General features: G+C 37.2%; 1 protein-coding gene across 1 annotated transcript in view; it reads right to left on the bottom strand.

Moving 5' to 3' along the window:
- Positions 1-18,914, bottom strand: part of ryr2b (ryanodine receptor 2b (cardiac)) — a 77,174-nt gene that overhangs the window by 13,551 nt on the left and 44,709 nt on the right. The window contains exons 67-92 of the mRNA XM_028467936.1: positions 18,186-18,316; positions 17,777-18,097; positions 17,457-17,694; positions 16,390-16,477; positions 16,175-16,279; positions 15,932-16,093; positions 14,514-14,576; positions 13,520-13,648; positions 11,355-11,467; positions 10,537-10,661; positions 10,065-10,140; positions 7,211-7,262; positions 7,018-7,074; positions 6,824-6,923; positions 6,581-6,660; positions 5,579-5,655; positions 5,399-5,472; positions 4,958-5,038; positions 4,751-4,839; positions 4,351-4,479; positions 3,334-3,438; positions 3,039-3,120; positions 1,692-2,971; positions 1,508-1,572; positions 1,196-1,325; positions 1,008-1,094 (exon numbers count right to left, since the gene is read on the bottom strand). Of these exons, the coding sequence (XP_028323737.1) occupies positions 1,008-1,094; positions 1,196-1,325; positions 1,508-1,572; positions 1,692-2,971; positions 3,039-3,120; positions 3,334-3,438; positions 4,351-4,479; positions 4,751-4,839; positions 4,958-5,038; positions 5,399-5,472; positions 5,579-5,655; positions 6,581-6,660; positions 6,824-6,923; positions 7,018-7,074; positions 7,211-7,262; positions 10,065-10,140; positions 10,537-10,661; positions 11,355-11,467; positions 13,520-13,648; positions 14,514-14,576; positions 15,932-16,093; positions 16,175-16,279; positions 16,390-16,477; positions 17,457-17,694; positions 17,777-18,097; positions 18,186-18,316 (4,039 nt within the window). The remainder of the gene's footprint in view (positions 1-1,007; positions 1,095-1,195; positions 1,326-1,507; positions 1,573-1,691; positions 2,972-3,038; positions 3,121-3,333; positions 3,439-4,350; positions 4,480-4,750; positions 4,840-4,957; positions 5,039-5,398; positions 5,473-5,578; positions 5,656-6,580; positions 6,661-6,823; positions 6,924-7,017; positions 7,075-7,210; positions 7,263-10,064; positions 10,141-10,536; positions 10,662-11,354; positions 11,468-13,519; positions 13,649-14,513; positions 14,577-15,931; positions 16,094-16,174; positions 16,280-16,389; positions 16,478-17,456; positions 17,695-17,776; positions 18,098-18,185; positions 18,317-18,914) is intronic.

The following is an 18,914-nucleotide window of genomic DNA, read 5'->3' as shown; positions in this document are numbered from 1 at the left end:
CATAATGCAACACTCCAATGTAGCTGGCTGAAATAACTTACTTTAATCCTTAGTATCCTTAGTTATCATGATCGATAGCTCTTGAACATGCTCATTAAATCATAATGTAAATATATAAAATACAATAAATATCAAATTATTTTTAAAAGGCTGTGGCAACACTACAGACAGGAAACACTATTAAAAAAAATAAATAAATGATTGACAGCGCTCATATAATAGCAGCAACATAACACTGCATGATACAAATTATAAACTGTAAAGAGTTTGTTGAATATTATATCAGTAATATTTGTATTGCACTAATGGGCATTGTAAGCTTTGGCTGTTGGGTCTCATCAATATGCAATAAAAGTCTCGCCACTCAGTGGTATAATTGTTAAGGTAAATAGTAATCATCCAAATCATAGCAACATCCAACAACAACAACAAAATAACATTTTTAAAAATGTAGCTAAAGTCTGTGATAACTAGACTGAAGTATTAGGTGAACAACAGTTTGTGGCTTTGTTGTTTCAGAAACAGCTGATCTTGGATAGTCAGATTAGTTCAAAATAAATAATAATAATAATAATAATAATAATAATAATAATAATAGCAAACAGGAAATCATAAGATCAATCATTACAATCAGGAACAGCTCGATGAAGACACATGAAAAAGGCAAAGTTAAAATACACAAACAAAAAACTGGATATGTCAAACTTTTTTTGGGATATTTTGTGTGAGGAATTATTTTTTTACTATGATTTTTTTGCCACACTTTGCACCTATAATTGTTGCTGACGTCATCAATCTTTGATATGGGGTAGTTGGCAAAAATAAGGTAAAAGCTATATTTGTCAGTTTTTACCATTTTTTTAAATATAGGACTAAAGAATTACAAAAATCACTACAACTTTCACACATGTATTCTGAATAAAAGCTATTGTTCATTGTCACTATGGATACAGTTAATTGCAATATAAACTACAAGAAAAGATATCTATAATAATGCACAGTCTCACCTTGTAAAAGAGAAGAATGAAGTTTATTGCAAAGGCAACAAACAAAGCCAGCAACCGCATGTTGTAGAAATTCCTTGCAGAGTAGTTCTTGGAGTAAAAAAATGAAAGAAAAAAAAAACAAAGTGGGAAAAACATCATATTATGCATGCGTGCACAAGCATGTGTATGTGAGGGTACTCATGTATTACCAGCAGTCTTTTGTTGTGAGTGCTTATCATTTCCCACATTGCAGAATGTTGGCTCTGCACCTTCTTTGACTTAGCTCTCCATGTTTGGTCCTCTTGAATATTCACAGTTTTCACCTCATCGTTCTTACCTCTGCACATACACAAACAGAATGGTAGTCAAAGACGATTATACTCAAACATTAACTTATTATCTTGTGTTATTTCCCCTGAATTTAGAAGCATTTTAAGCTGTTATATTCACAATGTAGTGTAATGCACCAAGAAAGCTAAACAATTACGTATTTAGAATATAACAGTTGTGCAGTAACTCACTCTGCATTTTCAAATTCAGGCATTTCAGCATCTTTTCCCTCTGAGTAGGAGTCATCCTTAAAGTTCTGTTATTATAGAAAACACGCAATTTGGGCAAATTAAAGCAATACAAACATGTTAAATTTCAAAGAAAAAAAAGTCCTAATAAATATCAAGGAATATTGGATATAATATTTAAACATACCATTGATTGTCTTTTGGCAACATCAGCTTTTTCGCAGGTTGTGGTGAACAGGTCTGTCAGACTGGCTCTAAGGTCTTGTGTCAAAAGTCTGTACTGACCTCCCTCCCGTTTAAGTTTCAGACCGAATATGGTAGAGAGTGCGTACGCCTCTCTATGGGAGGTCACCGTAGCCACTTCACCAATTTTGGCTAAATCTCTTTGGTGTGAAAGACCGACTGAGGACCTCCTACGTCCATCCACACCAATTGGTATCTCCATGACCCCATCAAGAGTTGGCTCTTGTATACTGCCAAGCAAGTCTGACACAGTCATCTGTTTGGCGCTCTCTATAAGTCCACCACTGACAAAAACAATGTACAGTACGTATAAAACACTCTGAACGAAAACACAAATACACCTGATCTGAGCCGTAGCTACGAATCTGAAGAAGAAAATCAATGTCATGAGAATGTCTTTGAGAGTCAACTTCATCAGATACTTTCTGTTGTTGGTTGAGATAAGATACATCATCAACATCCACCATTTATATATAAAGAACCCTCCTGTAGTGTCAGGCTGCTCTTTGTCTTGACCATTGTCCTGTGCTTCTTTCTCACAGCGCCTCATTCCAGTGTTAGATTCAGATATTTGGGCTGCAAGCTGCATCTCAAAGATGGTGTCCTCGCAGAAGTTCACAAACATCTCCATTTTCTCTTTTTCACCACCCTCATTGATCACATCAAAAATAAACTGCCTCTTGGACTCTTTGACTTGTGGTTTCTCCCACTGCGTGCGACTGTATTCACTAATCTCAAAGTAGACGCGTTCAAAACGATTCGCACTTCCAAGGATCTCAATGCGCCCGAGGAAGGGCTGGAAGTAAGTCAAGATGCACTCGGCCAGCTCCAAAAAAGTCTTCAGCCTACAGTCATTGGGCATGTGTTCAGATAAGTTGGTGAAAAGCACAGTGATGCTAAGACCGATGTCCTTCGCTGGTTCATGAAAGCGCTTTATGAAGGCTTCGTAATCCAAGATGTCACGATCATCGGTTTCTGTGCAAGACAGAAGAAACTGGATTTCATCCTGGGAGAAACGCTTGCTACTCTCCATGGCTTTCTGGAAGTCCTTTTTAGAAATACTGCCTCTCAAGTCAGGATCAAACTCCCTGAAGGCATCTGAGGAGCTAAGGTCCTTAAGTTTGAGGAACATGTCAAAAAACTTGAGAATCATCTCCACATTGTTGGAGGATTCAACCAACATATCAACCATCTGCTTTCCAATTGTTCCATTGACAACATTTCCTGCAAAAAGAAAAACACTTGTGACTGATATTAACTCCTTAAACAGTGCAAACATGTGGCTGTTTACCTTCTAACATGGACAGCAAAAACACAACCATGTCCTTCTGTAAGTCCATGAGCTCTTTTAAAAGCTCTGTTTGCCTTGAATCCTTTACCAAAATAAAAGTATTCCAAGTTAGATTCAAACAAACTGCATTCAGTCATACTGCACATAATGAAGTTTATTATCATAGGCTTGTTTAATATTATTGTTGGCAGACCAAAACAAAAATATATGCTGAAATTTAAAACCACACAATGTATAATCACCAGGTGTTAAATCATTTCTAGATTGCACAAATATCTGCATCAAAACGTTATACCTGAGAGAGCTTCATCTGGAGGTGAGCAAAGACATGGAGAAAGCCCACGACAGCGTCCCAAAGACGGCTATGAGCGAGACTCTGCTGGTTACCAGGACATGGACCCTGCAAAAGCAAATGTAATCGTAAGCAATGACAGCGACACAATATCACAATGATGATGTAAAAACAGAAGGTTTTAAACCACTGGGAAAAGAATAAGGAAATTCTTAAGGAAGTTGTTTCAAATGAAAAACCGAAACATCTGTTGGCTGCTAAGAGTTTGGTTTTCACTTGTGCACACGCAATAGGAAAAAAAAGCACTAACAACAATAAGGAAACACAAAGAGTAATTGTGTGTTGGGCGTCATTTGTAACACGTTACTGCCCCAATGTTATTTTTGACAGTAACTAGTACTCTAATGCTAAATAAACTAAGTTACTATTACAAGATGGTGCGTTTGTCCGTTCCGAAGCAGAATTTAGTACTGTGAATGCAAATGATTAGAAACTGTAGGTTTGGATACAGTACAATTTCATTTAGCAGAGGCTTTTATCCAAAGCAATGATAATACAGGAGCAGTTGGGGTAGGCTGGATTTAGTTGTGTTTAGTTTATTTTTGAGCAGTTTACTGTATAATCTTAATTATCATTATTTTATTTTTCACATTCATTGTACAATTTCACAACATTCACATTAGTCAGTTATAGAAGCTCAAAAAGGAGTAGGCTGAAGCTAAAGTGACACTACAGAGGGTCAAACCACTGACCCTCTGATTACAAGCCAGCTTCCTTAAACACTATTCCTTCACTGCAGAGTTGATCAACAGTGGATTCTTTTCTGATACAGCATTGATATGAAGCTGTACGGACACAAATGACAGAAAAAAATAATACATTCTTTAATTCTATGTACAGTAACTCAAAAGTTACTTTTTCCAGTAACGCATTCATTTTTGGTGTAAGTGATCAAAATAGTAGCTAGTAACGGTAACTAGTTGCGTTTTTTTTTTCAGTAACTAGCACAACACTGGTTACCTGAATATACTCGGTGAGTGTGTTAAAGACTTGTCTGGCTACTTCAATCGCCCGGGAGAAATTACGTTGACCTTGTTCATCGATCACATTCTTCCCAGAGTAAAACCAGTAGAAATCACTAATCGACTCCTAAAAAAAAAAAAAGAAAATATTTCTGTTAACTTTGTTCATCTTTTGCACACATTTTCATCATGTGCATACAAGGTTGTGAGATTCTGCAGTGGCCTACCAAAGCTCTCATTAGGTAAAAATTGGAAAGATAAAAATAGAAACAAAGCCAGGGTCAGACTATTCTTCCAGTGCTTCCCATGATTGAATGTTCTGAATTGTACAAATAAACCACTTAAATAAACAAATATCCTCATAAAAAACATATATGTATAAAATGGTATGATCGTACCTGTAAACGTAGTAAATAATCCACTGTAGATATAATGATGTTCACTGTGGTGTTGTTTCCTGTTTGCGTTCTCAAGTAATTCTGAAAGCCTAACAGCAAATAGAAGTGTTGAAATCATTTAGTTTTATGCCTTCAGGATGAAACTAATACAGAACTATTATTTTCATATTTCTTTTCAAGCATGTGTCACAAAATGGGATTATTGACCTGAGTTGTGCCCTTCACAGAGCAGCTGTAAGAAGCGGAACAGATCACATGTAAGCTCCTTGTCTGGCATCACCTTCTCACCTGCAAAAAAAAAAATCAAAATCTACTGTAGTTTGAACACTTAAAATGATAATACAGACCTTTTGCCTTAAATTTGGCTGATTTAATCATAATCAGTACAATAAATTTATGATTGAAAGTGTTAAATTAACACTGGTGGTAGTGAAGAACTAAAATAATGAGGATGTGCAAGAAGAAAACAACTTGAAGAATTAGACAATATCTCAAAGTCGTGATGATGATAATAGAATATGATGTGATAACGTAAAGTGCAGGAACTTAAGTGGGAGTTTGATCAAGGCCAGGAATCTCATCACTTCCTCCTTTGCTCAGAGATAGCATCAGGATAATAGATTTTTCTTTTTCATTTAAATACGGTACCTGAGCTCTCATTGGTAGCCATGCCTAATCCTTCTGCTTTGTTCTGCCTCTCGAACGCATTCAAGTTGAGAACGCTGCACAGCAGAAAGGCATTAACACCGTGAAATAAGGAAAAGGTTTTCACCCCTTGAGACATTTGATCAATCCGTACATGAAGTTCGCAAATGTTGATAGACTCACCTACATGACCGCATGAGTCCTGACATGCTCTGAAAGAAGCCAACATCTCGCCTCTGTCTGAGATAATCCAACATTTTCTGTCAGACAGAAAGATCAATTAGATTTTAGGCTTTGCCGATAAACTTTAAAGTTTGCCAAAAGCAGCAGCAGAATATGCAGCTTTCTTCTCCGGCACAAGAAAAAATGCCTAAAATTAGTTAATGATCCATGTAAAAGTGATAAGCAACCTTGCACTGAATTCTCAACTCTTTTCAGATAAGATTTATAATCCCTCAAAGGTGAACACAGTCACTTTTTGACTTTGATCTGGATGACAGAGGCATGAGGGAATAAGGTTATTATAGAGTACGAGTGCTGCATCAGCAGCACTTCAGAAATGATCTGTTAAAGAGTAACTAAACCCCAACTCTCAACATTTTAGTCAAAGTATTTCAGTTTTGCATATTTTGTTGTAAAATGCCTGAGTGATTGCCCTCTGTGGGTTGAAACCAGGCTATTACAATTGATTTTTGCTATTGGCTGAGAATGAGATCAGGTGACGTTTTGGGACCATCTTGTGTCACAAACAAGCACTTTTGTAAAGCTAGCATCTGTGGGCTATACAATCTGTGGTGAGTAGTTGGATTCAGAGAAGAGTGAATCGTGGTATATTGAGTAATGAGTAGCCAGTTAACATAGCATAGATTGTTCTTTGGAGATTTTATAGTATAAACTGGGTGTGTCTTAACTGCTCCAGGAGCAATCAAGATAATCAAAATATATATTTTTTTAAATTTCCCTCCTAGTGGCAGGTCAGGAAAAAAAAAGGGGTTTAGTTACTCTAAGTACATTTTAAAAGAAGGCACAGAGGTGTAGTTAAGAAGAAGCACAGTGCTCAATTTAATATCTGAGTGAAACTTTTTCTTCCTTTTTCATAAATTTTCCAAAAAAATTGGATTTTCACCAAGAAAGAATAAATATGCAAACATAATTTCCAAAAAACAGCCACCTCTGGGACTGTACCTGTTGAACTGTGGCATTCCCTCCATTGAGAATGGCAATTCCTAGCTTCAGAGTTGGGGGAATCTTGGAGCTCACAGTGCCTGAAAGTATGGAAGGACCTTCTTAGCATCACACAAGATGACCCAACCCAAAACTGTTAATGACTAAACGTCTAAACTGAGCTTTTATCCAATTATGTCATGACTATCTTTACAATGACGGCCCGAAAAACAACGTTTCCTGAGCTTGTTTTGAACTCCCCACCTTTGCTAGCACTGATAGTTTGCAGGACCATCTCAGCGGCTCCGCGACAGTGCAACCTGGCCTGTTGGTACAGCAACTTCTGTTTCTCAATCTCCTTCTCCTGAACCAGAGAATGAGCAACTCATATTTTTGCATCTCTAATATTTTCAGTTGAGAAAAAGCCAGTTAAAAAAAGCTAAAGCATATTAGCTCACCTCAAAGGTTTGCACCACCTCTCCATCCTCATCGTCGCCATCCTCTCTGCAACAACTCTATAGGACACATTTCAAGACATAGCAAATACAACAGGTCAGGATGATAAAAGCACAATTTGCATAATTACACAAAGGATTCCTGCAGGTTATTAAACATTCATGCAATACAAATGAGTTCTTCGCTTCCAATTACCTTGGCCATGACGGCAGCGTATGAAATATAGAGGTCTTCATTTTCACAGTTACTGTGAACAAGGACACAAATGAGAAAAATATCACAGCATGTCGAGGCATGAATAGGTGAGGGGAAAAACACTTGTTCTGTTGCAGAAATAAAGCCAACTAGAGTGTTAATTACAGCAATACTTCATAAAGCAGCATGTCACCTTTTCATTCAATGACCAGTGCTGTGGAATAGAACATTCCCATTGACCTTGATAAAATAAACCTGGATCTGATTGGTGTGATATCTATAGTCAGTGAATATAAGAGAGTACTCCTGTTCTTTAAATGTCTGACAGATGGTGTCTATGTAGGAATAAAACAGGTATATCAGTCCAAAAGTGGGCCAAAGCAAAGCATGCATGGATACAGTTGGCAAACATAGGTATACAGTAGGAATATGTATCACATATTTTACCCCAAATAAAAGCTTTAAGGTAAAGAGTCAGAAAAGACTGACACATTGCATTGTGGGATGTGGAAGCCCTGAGACGCTTCATAAAAGGGTTTTTACCTTATTTGTACTGTGGTTTCTTAGAGGTTAGTGATTAGCCACACACCATTTTTTGTTCTAGTTTGTTCCCGCTATTCCCTGTCATCACCCCCTTCTGCAGACATTCAATTTCAACCAGATTCAGGTCTTTCTGTGTTGGTCCCAAAATATACATTCCTCCATTGCTTTTCCCCATCATTCAGTCTAAAAAATCCTTTTGGCAGAGTTGTGGGGGCAAACAAGAAATCACAGTCTATGGGACTCTACAACATCCCAAAATGCATTGTGCAAAACATTTCCAACTCTTAAATCCTTTTTCTGGGATAAAAGCAGATGTGTGATACATATTCCTACTGTATTCCTATGTTTGCCAACTGTATCCATGCATGCTTTGCTTTGGCCCACTTTTGGATTAAGATACCCGTTATATTCCCACAGAGACGCCATCTGTCAGACTGTTTTTGTGGAGAAGAAAACAAAGTTTTTAGCACCACTTTTCTAGCCTGGAATCCATCCTAATCTTTTTGTATTATTCAATGTTTAAGACAGGCAATTAGTCTGAAAGGGCTCACAAGGTCTTTGAGTTCTGGGGAGCTGGCTGAGCGGGGCGGGACAACACAAGCAGGGGAACCAATCAAGCGAAGAGCGTACGTGACGACTATAGTGGGACAAGCTAAAAGAAAATGGCTTGTAGTACGGCAGACTTACAGGTTTAAAGGCTCTTCTTGTTGTGCTTTCAACGATATATCCAGGTCTTTTAAAGGAGCTCTGAATGGCTTCTGTTTTTTTATACTACTTGGCGTTCTTTCTTTACGGCTCTGAACCGAAGAAGTGAGCAAAAAGTAAGGAAGTGGGTGTGGCTTATCGCCAGGCTAACACTAAACACTGTTTACTCCTTTTTTTTCAAATGTGATTTTTGATTTATTACACTATGTCTTTATCTGATTAAAATTTTTTTGTCCCTACCAGCTTTAATTATAAAACCAAAGAAAAATATAGGGATGCACCAAATATTGCATAAAAAAAGCCACATTCGGCATTCGGTTTAGTGAGTTAAAAGCAAGGCCGAATAGTAGCGTGTGACGCAATGACGCAATCAAAACAACGTGCAGTGATTTTGAGTCGGAAAAGTGTGTGCGCGTTGCTGCAGAACCAGAGCAGCAGCAGCTCCTCCTTTCGCACACAAACACAGCCAGACTCTTTTCATTTCGATGCATCCCTAGAAATATATACACATTGATCAAAACAGAATCCAGACACTGAAACTGAAACCTGACACATGACAGGCTCCTAGCAAACAAACAACCTGAAATGTTAAACCAAAATAAAGAGGAAAAAATTTCACTTCGGACTATATTACTACAGTATTTCCCAGCAACAAGGAGAAAGGCCAGCAGTGTAGGCCAGTAGGGATGTGCATCGTTAACCGGTTTCATTTGGGTACCGGTTCTTAGTCAAACGATTCTTTGGAATCAAACAAAAACAAAAACCCTTTACGATTCTGCTTTCAATTCTTCCCAGGCTGCGCCGCCACTGTAAACAAACGTACACCACTCGCAAATTTGCGATGATGTCACACACAAAAGCTGCTGCAGAGCAGAGGTGCGCTGAACTGCTGCATTTCACAAAAAAGGACGACACCTCGGGGATCGTCACCTGTAATTCCTGCTAGAGGGATTTGTGGCCAAAGGCGGTAACACAACCAATATGTCCAAACATTTGGCCACACAACATGACATTATACTCAAGCAATGCCGTGTCTTTGACGCACTGAGCAGCACCAGTGCTAGCACTAGCACAGCAGGTAAAATTAAACAACTCTCTACGCTGCACTAACTTCATTGACTCCTTTAAGATGCAGCTAAAGGCACTTTTATACAGACAAGCTTTTAATTAACCTCTTTTATTAACTTGGTGTTAACATTATATTTCCTGTTTATTCTCTTTTGTGAAGCACTGTGTTTTCACTGTAGAGCACTTTGTGATTTCTATGTATATAATGATAAAACAAAATTAGGTTAATTTACTATCCTAAGCCAATAGCTTCTTGACTTGTGGACTCATTTTACTCATTTGAGTATTGTTTATTCTCAGTTGTGAATAATTAAGATTTATATTAATAAACCTGATTTATTTTAATAAACCAGGTTGTATCCTTTTCTGTACTCATGTACTACTTGTTTTCCAGCCTATTTGGGAATTGATGAGAGAATCGATAAAAAACCCGATTGATAAAGCATCAGAATCACTAAATCCTTATCCATATACATCCCGAGGCTATACAGTGCTCTTCCCATGTGTTATCTTCTATAATGAATGCACACCTACACACCTGTGTCCTGTTAGAGCCGTTTGACTGAAGAGGGTTATGAGTTGTAGGAGGGGATCGATTTTGTTGACACTTTCCCCTACATTCTTTTCTTCCCCGTTGTCTCCTTCACATGTTTCTATCACAACACCTTTCTGCAATCCAGTGAGAGAGGACAGCAACCAACAGAGGACATTTCACGACATCACAAAAAGTCATTTTGTGATGTAATTGTGGTGCAGGTATTTTTGAGCACATTTAAAGATCTCATAAATACCTAAGGTAGTTTCTGTACCGTTTGGCTTATGCACAGAAACACATTTTTAGACCAAATTTGCCAACAAACATACAGTTTAGATAGTATTATCTTAACAAAAACACATTTGAACACTTGCCTACACTTATCTAATTATACATTGACAGGATGGTGGCGGAATATATATATATATATATATATTTTTTTTTTTTTATATCAATAATATGCCGACTCAGTCACACTTTTCAGACTTTTTTTTCCCACTCACAGCCAAATCCGCCACAAGCATCTCCTCAAAGTTGTGATCCTCAGAAGAAATCCAGGATTTGTTGTACCCTTGGAGGAACAAGTTGACAGCTCGGTGCCTGCGGAAAAAGAGAAAAAAAATGTAAGAAAATAACAAGAAATTTGCATTAAACCTCACAATGTTTTTAGAGAGAAGGAGCATTTTTAGGGAAGACAAACAGAATCACAGAAAAGCACAAGATTTAACCTGTTGCTGCTCATTTATCAAGGGTTTGTACAAGGTAAATTGTAATAAGCATTTAGAAAGAAGGTTATTACAATATGTAAACCACTTTAATTCCTTAAAAGTAACTTAATTTGCATATGATACTGTTGCACTGAAACTTAATTAGTTCACCCCTCATTTTCAATGCAAAAATGTACAAACAATTGAATATTCATTGGATATTTATATTTCTGACAAGTCAAAAAAATTGAATTGATTATTCCTCAAACATGCTGCTGCTATTGGGGTTCTATTGTTTTGAATGTTGTTGTATTACATTTTTCTATATTTGTATTTTTTTGTATATAGTCTTTATATTATTGGAGTTTTTCTATTGTATTTGTTTTTCTATTTTGCATTGTTTCACACTATTATTATTTAATGAATTTATTCTTAATGGGGAAACTCTGGGACGTTATTTCATTATGTACATGTTGTGCAGAAAATGACTAAAATCCTTGAATAAAAACAAGTAATATTATTAAACCACTAGAATACAGAATAATCTGCTGATACTGAGCATGTGTGCATACATAAAGTGTGTTACCTGGGTAAATTGTAAAGAGGAGTCATTCTTAAGCATGCCACCACCGCTCGTTTCCTCTGTTTAGACAAAACCTTGTGCCATCCATGTTTTTTTCTTCTTTGTGGGTGCTCCACCTATAAACACACAACCAAAAATAACCTGAACTATGAAGCTTGTTGTGGAATATCAGTCATGCTGAAACACTGCGGGGGGTTGGTTTTGTAAATTTCAACCTAAAAAAAATGTGCTTAAATTTAGTATCTAGTGCACACGTGTCATCACTCCGCTGTGCCAATGTAACAGTTTTCAAAATGTGGAAACAGGACTAAAAAATTTTTTATAGAACTTTATGTGCTTTCAGATGTTTGTATTTTTTTTCTTTTGAAAAACGTTATTTTTAGGAACACAATGTAAGTTTTATTGTGTTTGTTTTGTTGTTGTTGGGTTTTTTTTAAAACTAAAAGAATGTGGGTGTGAATTGATTACTTTTTGGTATGGTATTATTTTATTTACTTTATTTTATTTTATTGTATTACTTCTAATTGAATTGAAGCTTTCTGGTGCAGTCATTGATCAAATAAAGACAAACATAATGTATTATTTGCCTCTTAAATATAATGGTCAAAAGTGAAAAGACAGCTGAGCAACACTCACGCTGAAGAAGAGTATTCCCTTGTGCACGCCTTTAAATTTACATACACTTGATCACCTTGTGTACGCAAACGGTCTGTCTCATAAAGTGCAATAAAAATGTACTCTATGAATGATTTTTTTTTACTTCCACCGCATCACATTTTTTAAATTACTTCAAACCTATCCATAGATGTAAAATATATCATACATTTCAAACCCATTTTATGTTTCTATGGACTTCTTATTATGATAATCTCTATTTTTTTCAGCAGGAAAAACTCTAAACATGCACTATTTTCAAAAACGCCAATATATTTGTGAATATTTGTGATGAAAATATTACAACCTTGACCGTGTCATTAATTGATAGAAGAAGTGAATTAAATTAATTATTATTTTGGCAGAAGGACAGTGTTATGGAAAAAATTGTTCGTTATGTTTATAAATACATTTACTCATATATCTTATTCCTTTAAGCCTTAAGTTGTAACTTTCATTGTGCCTCCTGCTCTACTTCTAGCTGGGTCAGGTCATTTTCCCAAAACACATGAATCATCAAGGCCAGACACAGAGGCATCCTCTATTATCACACATACACACCCAATACACATCCATTCATACACACAAGCACCATACACGCACACACCTCCAGCACAGCTGACAATCAGGAGATACCAGAGAACTGGTTGTTTTGACCTAAGAAGAAACTGTCTCTTTTCACCCTCTTTTTTCACCTGCTCCTCTCTGTCCTCTTTATCTCCTGGGGGGAGGAGGGAGGGGGACTGAGGGGAATATACGTGATGAGTTAGAACTGTGGGCCACTCTATCATCAGACGTCCGGCCGGGCGGTCACTGATTTTTGTCCATCTTTGTACTCTTTTTTTATTTAGTTTTATAATAAATCTTTTTTATAAAATCATCATCTTCCGACTGGACTCCATCATTCAACCAGAGCAATAAATCACGTCTCCAAATGAGGTCAACCGCAAATTTGCCGTGACAGACAGTTTTAAAGAAAAAGTTACACTTGTACACCTTGTATATTTTGCAAGATAAGAAATCCAGGCCTTCACTGAAATTTTACATTTTATGTGATGGTCTCTGGTTGGTCGAGGGTCATTACACCTAAAACATATTTTATTGACAAAGCATTATGATATGTCGTGATTACAGTAAGTATATAAAAAATATGTGGTTACAATGGGTGTTAATAGGTCACATTTGGTCACGAGGTTACTAAGTGTCAGTATGATATCATATCTCCTTTTCTATACACGTCCAGTACATAGGACTTTTGAATTAAGCAAATAAGAATGTAAAAACAATAGTGGCAATATTTCATACAGCTAGCCTTTAAAATGAGCGGAACATTAAGAGCTAAACAAATGAAAACAACCAAAATGTCACTTTGGTCACGAAGATGCTCCGAGGGTTAAACAAATGATTGAAAACGATGAAATGAAGTTAATATACCAAAATCCTACTTTTTCCCAACACAGGTCCAAATGTCAAACTTATCTCATTTTGTATCTGGGTTTTAAAAAAATGCTCACCTGATCCAAGTAATAAAAGACACGAGCGATTTCTAAAATCCTGTTCACAGTCCTTTGTGACTCAGGGGTGGTTTCATGCTGGGTTGAATGTTGTGAGTAAAGGCTTCCCTGCCTCAGTGTGTTTGGTATCTGTAATGTGAAAAAGAATGGCAGGTTTATTGTGTTTGGTGTCGAGGTGGTGCCATTTCAATCACTCAATAATTACGTCTTGGAAAGCTGCAGGTGAGGTCTCGTATTCAAAGAAATAAAGTTGAAAGCAGAACTCATGGGAGTATAAATAATGGAGCTTGTTGGTGCAAAAGCATCATTTAAAAAAATCTAAATGTTGTTTTGGGTTCTCTCTTTGCAATTTAATTGTTGTCATCCCACTTTACCAAAAGTCAGAAGGCAAGACAATTTATTTTTCATACATAAAAAACAAACAAACATGAATTCATTAAATCGACAAAGTATGTTTTGAGGGGCGACACAGGGGATAAAAGTTCTGCTTAAAAAGTTACTTCATGTTTTTGATTAGGCAAAATTTGTCATTACTGGCTTATAATAAACATATTCACTGCTGGTTTATGAATACGGAAATGATTCCTGCACATTGGATACGGAGTGCTGGATCCTTCCCAATCAAGTCTCCTGTGAACAATGAGTCAGTGAATAAGATTATTAAAAAGACTACTCTGTTTTTTTACAGGCTACAAGATCATTCCTCACTTCAATTTACCCAACACGTCTCACACAAATTAAAAGTCACATATGCTCCGATGTGTCAATGAATATGCAAAACTTGGAAAGATTGGCACCTTATTTGCCTTTCAAATAAAATGAAAACAGGAAACCAACAAAGGATAAACAGAGATTAGGACGTTGCGAGAAGACAAACAACAGCAATGTGTTGCAAAAATGAAGTCTTTAACAATGCATGCTTTAATTCTACTTCATCCAGTAATAATGCGGACAAAACTGAAGGTAAACAAATGAAGGACAAAAGTGTTGCTACCTGGTCCTGAAGATGTGTGAGGTTGTTAGAAATATGTTCTCGAATCTCGTCTTCAGTGTTTTTCTGTGTAGGAAAACAGCCAAAGAAAGACACTATTAAATACTGATTGTATTAAACAACTAAATATGAACCATAATTGATCTAAACACACTGGACATATTTTTAAAGGGATACCCAACCCAAATTACAAAAGTAGCTCTACTGAAAGTTTATTAAACTTTACTTGTAGCAATAAGAGGCAAATTAGAAGCAGTATTTACAATAATAAGTTCTGATGAACTACAGCCGAGCCCGTAGAACGTCTCCACACCGAATAGCACGTACCACCTTCCTGAGAGTTCAGTGAAATGACTCGATGTAAAATGTAAAATCCTAATCTACGTTGAATTGCCTTTGAAACGATATATCACACGACTATGTTCCAATAAATTTTGAAGCTACCTGAAAAGGAGGTGAGGTAGCTCGTTAAAATTGCTACTCCTCTGTTTTTCGTGAACGGATCCGCCTGAAATTTGGTAGGTATAATCTATGGATGTGTACGCATCGACGCCAGGAGCCCAATTTTTAAAAAAAAAAAAAAAAAAGTCGATTTCTTATTTATTTATATATATATAGTCAAATATTACGACAGTTGGTGGTACCGAATAATTGGCACATACCAAAATACAAATGAAGCCCATTACATACATTATAAGTGTCACGGCGGCGCCAGGGGGCCCCATTTTTAAAATGACTAATCCTCCATTAGCTCTCGTTTGATCGGAATGCAGTTTGGCATGAATACTCTATGAATGAATATGATGAGACGCTCGAAGCCCTTTTTTTTTTAAATGAGGGCCGGGGGCCCACCCCCCAGTTCCGGTGATTTCCAAATTCATGGAAACATAGTCGTGTGATATATCGTTTCAAAGGTAATTCAATGTAGATTACGATTTCGCAATTTGATGGGCCCACCCCCCTTTATTCGGCAATTTCCATCAAAGTAAAACCTCATGTTTTAAGATGTAAGAAGGTGGAGCTGTAGTAAGATTGCTTATTGTGGCATCTGATTTTTTCCTTTTCTGGTAAACGTTCTTGGTCTTCTTAAGAATACCATCACAACTTCCAAGAAACTAGATGACAGTTCTAAGTGCTAAAACATCTGACTAAAAGCTATCTCTCTATAAACTTTCTATGAAAACGGTAAAAAGAAGTTTCTGTTGTGCTGTCAACAAGATAATGGCTAAAATCTCCAAAATGGTGATGCCCATAAAGAGATATTAAATGTAAATAAAGACTAAAGGTTGATATAAATGGCTCTGAAGACATTTCTGACACAAATTAGTAACAAGTTTAGACCAATCATCTAAACTGCATTTATGGGATCTCTATCCGTATCTCTTTAAAAAAGTTAGTGTGTGCTAGTGTGTTTTACTGACCTGAGAAAAACCTTTTTTTGCTAACATGATAAGACTCCGGTCACTTGGAAAACAAGAGCTGAGGCCCACAGGGAGAAGCCGTTTCACCACAGCTACAATAAGAGAAGTGTGTGTGGAATAACGATCGCCCTTTCTCTTCAATCTCTTCCTTTCGTTGTCAAACTGTGTTTTAAAGAGTAATTAAAAAACAACAACAGTTGTAAAACAAAAGCACCATACAAAATAGTAGAAAGAGATTAATGCAAAACAAAAGTGATTAACCTCCGACGTCTGGTTATCGTTCACCACAAAGGCCAAGTTGTTAATTTCATTTTGAACCACATAATTCTGTTCCTCCCATTTGAAATTCTGTCGTAAGACAAACCAGAAGTGCCCATACAGTATGATATAGACTATCTAATGGAAAAGCAGGGAATCAACATGAAAAAGTATAAACAAACATTAGATGTCATTCTCACATGAGATTTGGCCCAGAACATAAAGACTTGTGCCACCATGGTGAACAGCTGCTCAGCCTCTGGGTTGGGTTCTTTCAGCCATCTGGCCCTAAGACGAGACAGAAACAAACACATACATCTGCATCATTAAACTTTCTCCTTCCTATTAACGTAACATCTATTGTTACACCTACGATCATTCAAAAAAATCTGCACATCAATGTCATTAAATCTACATCTGCTTGGTTTTAGAAGCCAACCAAAGCAATATCCAACTTGTCATTTTGGTACAAATGTTTTGTTTTTGAGGAATTCCAAAGCTCCTTTATACATTATACAATCATAAACTTAACACTGCAGGAGACAATTATTTTTTTTATCTATTATTATTAGATAAAGACATAGTGTAGGCCTCATGCATCAACATGTCATAGATCATTTTATCGAGAAAAAAAAAAGAAAAACTTTGTTTTTATATCCACTGTAAACACTCTTATTGACATTTTTGGAAAAATTTCACACAATGCATTGTGGGAAGTGTTTTTCTTTCCTTTTTTCGCGAGACAAGGACAGTGATCACCATTTTTGTTGTAGTTTGTTCCTGGTATTCCCTGTGATATCACTTCACTCTGCCAGACACTGAACTTAAGTTGGATTTGGATCTTTCCATGTAAACATCCGCCATTGTTTATTACAAATTTCAATCTGTGAAAACACCCAAAAAATTTTGGGGAGTTACTTTGGCAAAGTTTTTGGGGTCAAACAAGAAATTGCGATAATAAGGAAGTGAAAACCATTCTATTCATCCGTTTATGGGACTCTACATCCCACAATGCCAAAAGTTTTCAGAAAATCTCAATAAATGCAGTGTGGGAATGAAAACAAACTTTCAAGCAGCAGTTTCAAGCAATTTTTTCAAGCAAATGTTCTTCGATTTATTGATTAATGAGGTCAACATTATGCCTTTATCTGATTAAAAAAATTCATTTCCAGCAACCTTAACATGACTTTTAGTGAAACTATGAGCTACTCATCTAAGATAATGAACCAGTTTCTAATAGACTGGGCTCGTTTGATTAATGCTTTACCGATTGGCATCGACAAATGGGATGAGGAGAGGATAGAAGGCGTACAGGTCTCTGACCAGCATGGTAAACTTTTCCTGTATCTGTAGCTCGGCTTCAGAGTCATAGCCTTTTTCTGCTTTGATTGTCTCTTCTTTTAGTAGAACACACTCCGTCCGCTTTTTCAACTTCTCCATCAGAGGCAGAAAGTGACTCTTCAACAGCTCCGGGTGGGCTTTGCAAATGATTGGCTGAGAAAATACTAAGAAGGGAATGAGATCTGTGAATAGCACATGTTCTCTCTCTCTCAAAGTAAGATGACTTCAAACCTTTCACAACAATACCTGCCAGCTGTTTCATCCAATCCCCCTGGCTGGACCCAACATGGTTAAGTATAATCCGAAGAATGAAGCCGAGTAGGTTGCTAGCGTGCTGGGATACGACGGAGGTGAAGGATGGAATATCTGATTGGCTCTCGGGTCCCCAGTGCCACCAGTGGGAGATGTAATTACACAACATAGGCAAGGTGACTTCTGTGACAGGGAGGTATTGGGTCTGACAAGATTGGGCGCCGGCCGAGGCCAGCTCCTCCACTTCCTTTAACGCCTGCTCCAGAGTGGGCAGCAGGGGACACATGTCCTCCACCTGCTCAGGCAGTCCCTGATCTAACAGAGCAGGGGAAGCTACAAAACATGTCAAGGAGTAAAATAAGCATTGTCAATCTGTATGCAGTGTGTTTACTTAAGTTATTACCTTTGGCCTCCACTGCACTCATTATATTGTAGAGTGAGTAAGGGTTGTTTTGGTTTAGTGATGGTTCCAGGAAGCAAACAGGAAAGGCACCAGTTAGAGCTGCCAGACATGCACCCGCTGCTGATCTCAGCCTGAATGGAAACACAGACATAGGAGAGACTTTACAAATGTTTTAGTGGATAATATCATTTTTTGTTCAAAGCTATAGTTAAAGGTGCAGTTTGCATTGTTTGAAAGTTAACAAGATTTCAACTAGCAAGACCTCCTCCAAGCTCCACCCACTCCTGTATGCTCCCGTTATTTGTGCTCCATATTTCCAGGAACAGTGTTACGCGATGAGTGTGCACGCAGGTGAAAGGAGAGACAGTGGGGGGCGGGGGCAGGACGAGACATGAAGGCATCTGATTGGTTCTTTCCTTTTGGCCCAAAAGGCAGGAATTGGTCAAAGTTTTTACAGGATTGCAGCTGCTACAGAGGTTCGATATATTCTGTTCCTTTTTCTAAATATATTATGTATTGCCTGCTCTCAGGATGAAGGGTCCATTTCACCCAGTATGAACAAAAAGTGTTTCTGAACAGGATTGCAGACGCCACCTTATATTAATTTATTGAAATCTTAAAGTTTTATTTTTTAGATTCAAAAATTCTAAATATTTTTTTGTCTTAACTGGACATCTGAATGATGTAATCAATCAATAGTAATGCATGTATCACTGTCCATGTACTGTA

The sequence above is a fragment of the Gouania willdenowi genome, chromosome 15, assembly GCF_900634775.1.
Source record: "Gouania willdenowi chromosome 15, fGouWil2.1, whole genome shotgun sequence".
Classification (NCBI taxonomy): domain Eukaryota; kingdom Metazoa; phylum Chordata; class Actinopteri; order Blenniiformes; family Gobiesocidae; genus Gouania; species Gouania willdenowi.
The sequence above is the reverse complement of the archived record's forward strand: the minus strand, read 5'-3'. Positions and strand labels throughout refer to the sequence as shown.